The sequence below is a fragment of the Lycium ferocissimum genome, chromosome 8 (assembly GCF_029784015.1).
Source record: "Lycium ferocissimum isolate CSIRO_LF1 chromosome 8, AGI_CSIRO_Lferr_CH_V1, whole genome shotgun sequence".
In the NCBI taxonomy this organism is placed as follows: Eukaryota; Viridiplantae; Streptophyta; class Magnoliopsida; order Solanales; family Solanaceae; genus Lycium; species Lycium ferocissimum.
This window is the reverse complement of record NC_081349.1, coordinates 24,507,500-24,514,192: the sequence shown is the minus strand read 5'-3', so window position 1 is coordinate 24,514,192 and position 6,693 is coordinate 24,507,500. Positions and strand designations below refer to the sequence as shown.

General features: G+C 32.6%; 1 protein-coding gene across 1 annotated transcript; it reads left to right on the top strand.

Annotated features, from left to right (window-relative positions):
• The first annotated feature begins 638 nt into the window (after positions 1-638).
• On the top strand, positions 639-1,583 carry LOC132066743 (zinc finger protein GIS3-like). Its single transcript, XM_059459964.1, has one exon. It carries the CDS (start codon positions 825-827, stop codon positions 1,452-1,454), a length of 630 nt encoding a protein of 209 aa, XP_059315947.1. The 5' UTR covers positions 639-824; the 3' UTR covers positions 1,455-1,583.
• The last annotated feature ends 5,110 nt before the right edge of the window (positions 1,584-6,693 follow it).

Genomic DNA, 6,693 nt, shown 5'->3' with positions numbered 1-6,693 from the left:
AAATGGATTGCGATAAAATTTTGAACTCAAAACTCGTAAAGTTAAAGTCGCAAATCGCAATACACGTCTGTTTTTTAACACTCTTAACTTTAACTCATTTTCTATATAAGGTATTTTTGTGGCATCGCGTATTTGCAAATAGGAAATGGAAGATGATCTTGATTTGCCATAAGCCACTGGGTCCCCTTATAGTGTTCCTGGGTCGTATTCCCAAAATGTTTACGCTCTCCTTTAGATGTCAGCTAGCAACCATCTCTCTCTTTTGTTTTTTGGCCAAAATATATACTCCTATCTCTCTCCTCACTCAAATTATATACAATACTCCGCTAGTCTTAATTTATGTGACACTTTTTGAGTTTTGAGAGAAACAAATTTTTTCTTTGATCATAACTTTTTCATAGTCTTTTAAATATTTTAATTTGTTAATTATTGTGACTTACGTTATTTCAAAATATGTAAACTTTATTTAAAAATTAAGATTCTATGTTCGAATTCCCGGTTAAATTTAAGAAATCGCCACATAAATTGGGGTACAGGGAGTATTTCTCTCTCCCTTTCCACACACAAAAACAAGAAAGGAAAAAAAAAAAAAAAAAAAACCCGCTTCAGAAAACCCCTTTCAATCTACTATAAATACCCCCACACATGCAACAACTCCACTTAGGCCTTATTTCCCATTTGCTTCCTCTCTGCTTCTTTCTGTCTCACTTTCACCTCATATTCTGTGTAATTTCTCTCTCCTTTAAAACACACACATCCACACAAAAATATATCCATTCGAAAACACACACACACACACAAACTCTACGTATTTATCACACAACATGGCAGAATTGGAGTTTCAGAGTAAACATGGTAATAACAACCCTACAAGTAACGGACGTTTAAAGTTGTTTGGTTTCAACGTAACAGAAGATCAAGAACAAGAAGTTGACTCAACAAAAACATCATCCGGTTCACCGGAATCCAGCAGTTTTCCGGCTACCGATAGCCGGAAATACGAGTGTCAATATTGTTGTAGAGAATTTGCAAATTCACAAGCTTTAGGTGGCCATCAAAATGCACACAAAAAAGAAAGGCAACAATTGAAACGTGCCCAAATGCAAGCTAGTCGAAATGCATACATGCGTAACCCTATTATCTCAGCCTTTACGCCGCCATCACACCTCCTTCCTCCGCCAGGACACGTGGTGGTTCCGGCAACATCTCCATCATGGGTTTATGTACCACGACCTATGCCACCATTCCACGTGTCACATGGTGGGAGGGGTGTAGGGAACTTTCAGTACACCCGCAGTGTAGGGGATTCTAGCTTAGCAAGTGTTGGGCCTCAACAGGTTAAGGCCCATAGTGGTAGAGTTGATGGGCCGTCATTGAGTAGATTCTCATCAGGTGTGGATGATGGGCCCAATTTTGATGATGCATATGGATTGGATCTCCATTTAAGCCTTTAGCTATAGGAAGAAAGAATTATTTATCTTTATTTCCTTTTTTTTTTTCTTTGAATTAATTTTTAAAATAGGATTTGTACATCTCAGATTATTTATTTATTTTTTTTCACTCAAAGAAAAAAAAATTCCTTACATCCGTTTTCTGTTATTTATGTCCTTTTCGTCTTCTACATTTTGTTCTCTTTGTTGTTTGTAAATTGTGGATTCAAGTTTTGTAGAATATTACAATTTATTGTATTTGCATGTAAAATATTCATTTGATATGTTAAAAGAACTTTTAAGTTATATATGCAGTTTTTGTAATGTGAACGACGAAGTAAAAAGGTTGATCTACTTTACATTTTTACTTTTCTTTTTTCCCACACAACTCTCTTGACTTGTCTGCAACTCTTTTTCTTTTTACTATAATCATGATCAGGTATCTGAAATTCACTAATTCGATTAATTGATATTTACATCGTATAGAATCTATTAAAGAAAGAAGAATGCCAAACATCTGTAAGAAAAAAATTGAAAAAAAAGAAGTACCACACTAGCTAGTTGTGACTTGTAAGCATGTTGTGTAAATTTTACCTGACGAATTCATGATTTAAAATTTTATAAATTTAAGTTCGAAGTTCTTTCACCGGTAATTTGATTTATTGGGTGCGAAATTTGTATTTATTTAATAAACTTTTTAAATGTTAGTATAAAATTTGAGTAGAATTTATTGATTCAGATGAACTCATATTTTATACACTACATCCGCCTCTAATTATTAGAATCTTATTCTAAACCATCTAGATCACAAAACTTAACCTTGTTAACCTTGTCTCCTTGTAACTTCATATATATTATCGAGAAGTTAATATTCGTGGATGTAAACTAATAATAATAAAACAAAACCAATAGGTTTGTTTAATGGTATCAAAAAAAACTTGAAGGAGTTGTTTTGTTCTTCAAAATTCTTAACTAATCCTTTGATATGGTTCTTAATTAATATTTGATCTCTAATAATTGTTGGTCCAAATGTGGGACCAATCAATCTCTCGTGAAGACTATCTAGTTCTCCTGGCTTTGAGATCTAGTGTTCCATTGGATGAATTCTTTATTTATTTTTGGATGAATTAGATATATATTAGTCAAGTGTGGTTCTTGAGTCAAAGCACAAAATAGTTGTCTTTTAATTGTCCTCCACTTAAGGGAAAACTTTAAACTTAAAAACCTTAGTGGAAAGCTGTCCAAACAAGAACCATTTGTTACTACACAGTGGGGGAAAGACTATGATATTGTTTACGAGTATGGAAAAGAGGGGAGGGGGTTGAGAATTTGTTTTTTTGGTTTTTGTTTTTGTTTAGAAGACAATAACAAAAGTGAGTGGCTTCTTGCTCAATCTTTAAAGATTTAAGTTATATATGATGACCGTGTAAAGATTTTTATATTATTAATGTAATTTAATTATTTGAGCGGATTAAATACCAGTTTTTAGGCTGTGGCGAAACAAAAAATTCATACAAGGGAATTAAAGAAAATACTGGACTTGTTAGAGCGGGCCGGATATTATCTATCTAGGTTTAGTAGAGCCAGAAATTCATTTCCTAGATTTAAAAAAAAAAAAAAAAAAAAAAAAAAAAAAAGAAGAAAGAACTAGAGCGTCACACCTGTGTTTTAAACCTGTGTCCTAAAGCAATTCTTAAACCTCTTTATACCACTTCAATATGTAGATTCTTAACTTATATCAGGAGATGCAAGAATTAATTTATAACAAAAGAATTTATTTTTGCTCTATTTAACTTGTGCAATACTATTTTCCGACAAAGGAAATTCAATCAAATCCCTCGGCTATCGCCTTCCTTCGGCTTAGCCCGCATTTATAGTTAATCTGGTGGTGTAAAATTTAAATTAAATATTTATTAGTAAGATGAAGGTTTGTGCAAGGTTTGTGCTTATTAATTATGGATAAGCAACCAATAGTTTTATGTGTTTAACGAAGCTTACGTGTAGGCACGAAATCAAGATAATGCAACACTCAAAAAGGGAAAAAAGAAAGCACCTAAATTAAAGTGTTGATCCTTAGGCTGCTGATCACAACTTTAACACAGCTCGAAGAAAAAAGTAAAATAAAATGATTAAGTGGGAAACTATTATGCATTCTTTTTCGGCACCTTCTTTTCGGTGCAAAAGTGAATTAAGTTTGAATTATGTTCATACAATATATTGAGAGGTCGGCGCTTTACAATTGACATATACAAGAGTGGATGTATGTGTGTCTTTGTGTACCATCAGATAGAGATGGATTAAGAATTTAAATTGTTTGAGTTCAAAAATACCGCAGAACCAATTGATTACATGAGTTATTGAATTTAAAATCCAAGTCTATATATTTTAGGGTAGTTTTTTTATTTTTTTTATAGCTCAAATACATATTTTGAGCCAACAAGATTCGTATCTAAACATGTGCATCCGCCCATGCCACCAAGGGCTAGAGTGACACATATAGGATCCCTTCATTCTTATCTAAAAGTTGGGGATTCGAATGGTGGTTATAAAATAAATATCTATCGATGTAGGATACCAGGATTGAATTTTTTTTTTTTTTTTTTTTTTTTTTGCGCGGATGCCCTTCATTTGGGGTGGTCTTTAATTTTGTCCTTCAAATTGGTGGTCTTTAAGTTTTGCCCCTCAAATTGGTGATTTTTAACTTTTGGCCTCTGCCTTTGTAAATTCCACCTTAAGGTAGAACTTTGCAAATTGGGCCATGCAAATTTTGCCTTGACAAAAATTAAAGACCACCCCAGCGAAGGGCAATCCTGCAAATTGCCCAAAAAAAAATAGGCTAAGGAGTGGTTGCCTTACGTAGCGCGAATCTAAATTAATCGAGGCTCAAAATAGATACAGAATTTCAAATAAAGAACAAAAAGATGCTTGTGCGTAGAGATAGAGACATAGAGGGATTGATATTTCATGTTAAATATAACACTTCTAAATATACTAACAGTGTAGAATATTTTTACACTATCAAATCATTTAAAACCATTACATGTATTATTTGAAACATGGTACTATTTGGCAAGCCGCATATTATAATAAATGACATGGCATATAACATGTAAAGAGCTACATATACTTCTAAATTAGTCAAGGCTCAAAACAGGTACAAAATTCCAAATAAAGAACAAAAAGATGCTTGTGTGTAGAGATTAAGGGATTGATATTCATGTTAAATATAACACTTGCTTCTACATATTGTTAGTAACCTGTATTCGAAAATATACTTAAACAAAAACAGAAGCAAATTTCAGAAACGAAAATCAGAAGAACAGTATCTGAAAATATGTGTAGGAATTAAATCGAGCCCACTGAATGCACAGTGTGTCCTTAAGGAAATTATTCCCCTCAATGTACCCGAGGTTGTGGAATATATCCTCCCAGGATAGAACGATTTACTCACCGTAGTAGCGGTACTGCAAACTTTGGTGACAGCGAACCACTCGAAGGCTGTAAAATCACACAGAATTTTTATGAAGTGCAGAAGAAGAAGATAGAAGAATTCAGAATTTTTCATCAGGAAAATCTGAAGGGATGACTAGATATTTATAACCAACAACAGGTGTCTGTTAAGAAAATAGGTGTGTCTTTTCTAAAAAGGCGTGGCAAAAAAATATTTTTCCGAAAAAGGCAAAAGAAATAAAACTTTCATTTCCCATTCACACCAAATACCTAACACATATAGGATGTAAAAATTTTTACACTATCAAATCATTAAAAACCATTACATGTATTATTTCGAAACATGGTACCGTTTAGTAAACCGCAGATTATAATAAATGACATGGTATATAACATGTAAAAAGCTACACTAAAGTGTAGTTTATGTTTAAATATAATTTATTATAATTTGTATTTCTATGACTACTGATTTCTTTCTTTTTCCAGTGTTGCTATTTTGAGAACAATTACTTGAAGTAAACACATGAAATGATCATTACAAAATTGTTTGTTGTCGTCAAATCCAGTTTATATGAAATTATTTGATACTGAATAAGGTGCAATGATAGTTAGTACTCCATTTGAACTATTATGAGGAGAATATTTGATGGAAACTAATGTAGGGACCTAAATGAATTATTAAAGGGGAAGACAATAGGATGATATAGTACAAAGAAAAACAAGAAGGATTAGTTTAGAATTGGATGCTTTTCTTGTCTTATGATATACTTTGGTGACTTTGAGGGTAGTGGTGATCTTATTCAAAGAAATAAAGTTAAAGGAAAGATTGAGATTTGCAACAATATTAATTACGTATTTCAAAATCCTTGTGGCTCTATTGAATTTAATTTCATTCATCGAAAAGTTATACTATATTAAAATAAGAATACAAAGAGTCATTTATATTTACTTATAAGAAGCACATGTTCAAATTATAGATACAATTTTTTTTTTTTTAATTCCTTTATCAAAGTTATTGCTCCGCCACTATGATACTGAGTATTCTGCCACAAAATTATTCCTTTGATACTGAGTATGTATATTTCATCGTTAAATAGAAGTCTCGGATTAGAGTTCTGGGTAAGAAATGATCCGCGTTTTACCACCAATATGAATTTTTTTAATGAGAAACTAGATTTAATCGGGCCCCAATATATATATGGGACACATAATGAAAACCCAAAAAAAATAAAAGAGAAGGATTTCTTCTTCTAGGAGCTTTTTGACAAATGAGTAGTACTGACTCTTGAAGTGGTTGGTGAGGCAAAACATAGAAAATCAATCCCATTCCCACAACTTTTGTCTGATCATGAAACCAAAAAAATGACTTAACCCTATAGTACTCATAGCTAGCTGTTTTTTTAATATAGTTTTTTCTTGGAGGGCCCCAGTAATTTTCCCTTCATTAGTGCATTTTTAAGTGATGTGGACAGCCAGTCTGTGAATTTACTTAATCAAGAAATTAACACCCAATTGTTTTGTCACTTTCCACTCAAGTTCCCATGAAGCAATATTTATTTATAGAAGTTATTTAAAAAGACAGAAGGAGAAGAGACTTCATCCATATGCCAGACGGTACAATCTTTTTAATCAAGATTCTGTGGTTTACTTTTGTCTCAATCTCAAAGTTTAAACATCACTTGGTGAAAGCTAGCTAGCTCCCTCTAAGTGAGGCAATCATGCTAAATTGATGGAACAAATTAAAGTACCTTTCATAGTAGCTAGCTAGCTCTAGTACTTAACACCACCAAAAGCCCCACTTCCTTGAAAGATT

Coding starts and splice junctions, on each gene's coding strand:
- LOC132066743 (XM_059459964.1), top strand. CDS start 825: ATGGCAGAATTGGAGTTTCAGAGTAAACATGGTAATAACAACCCTACA.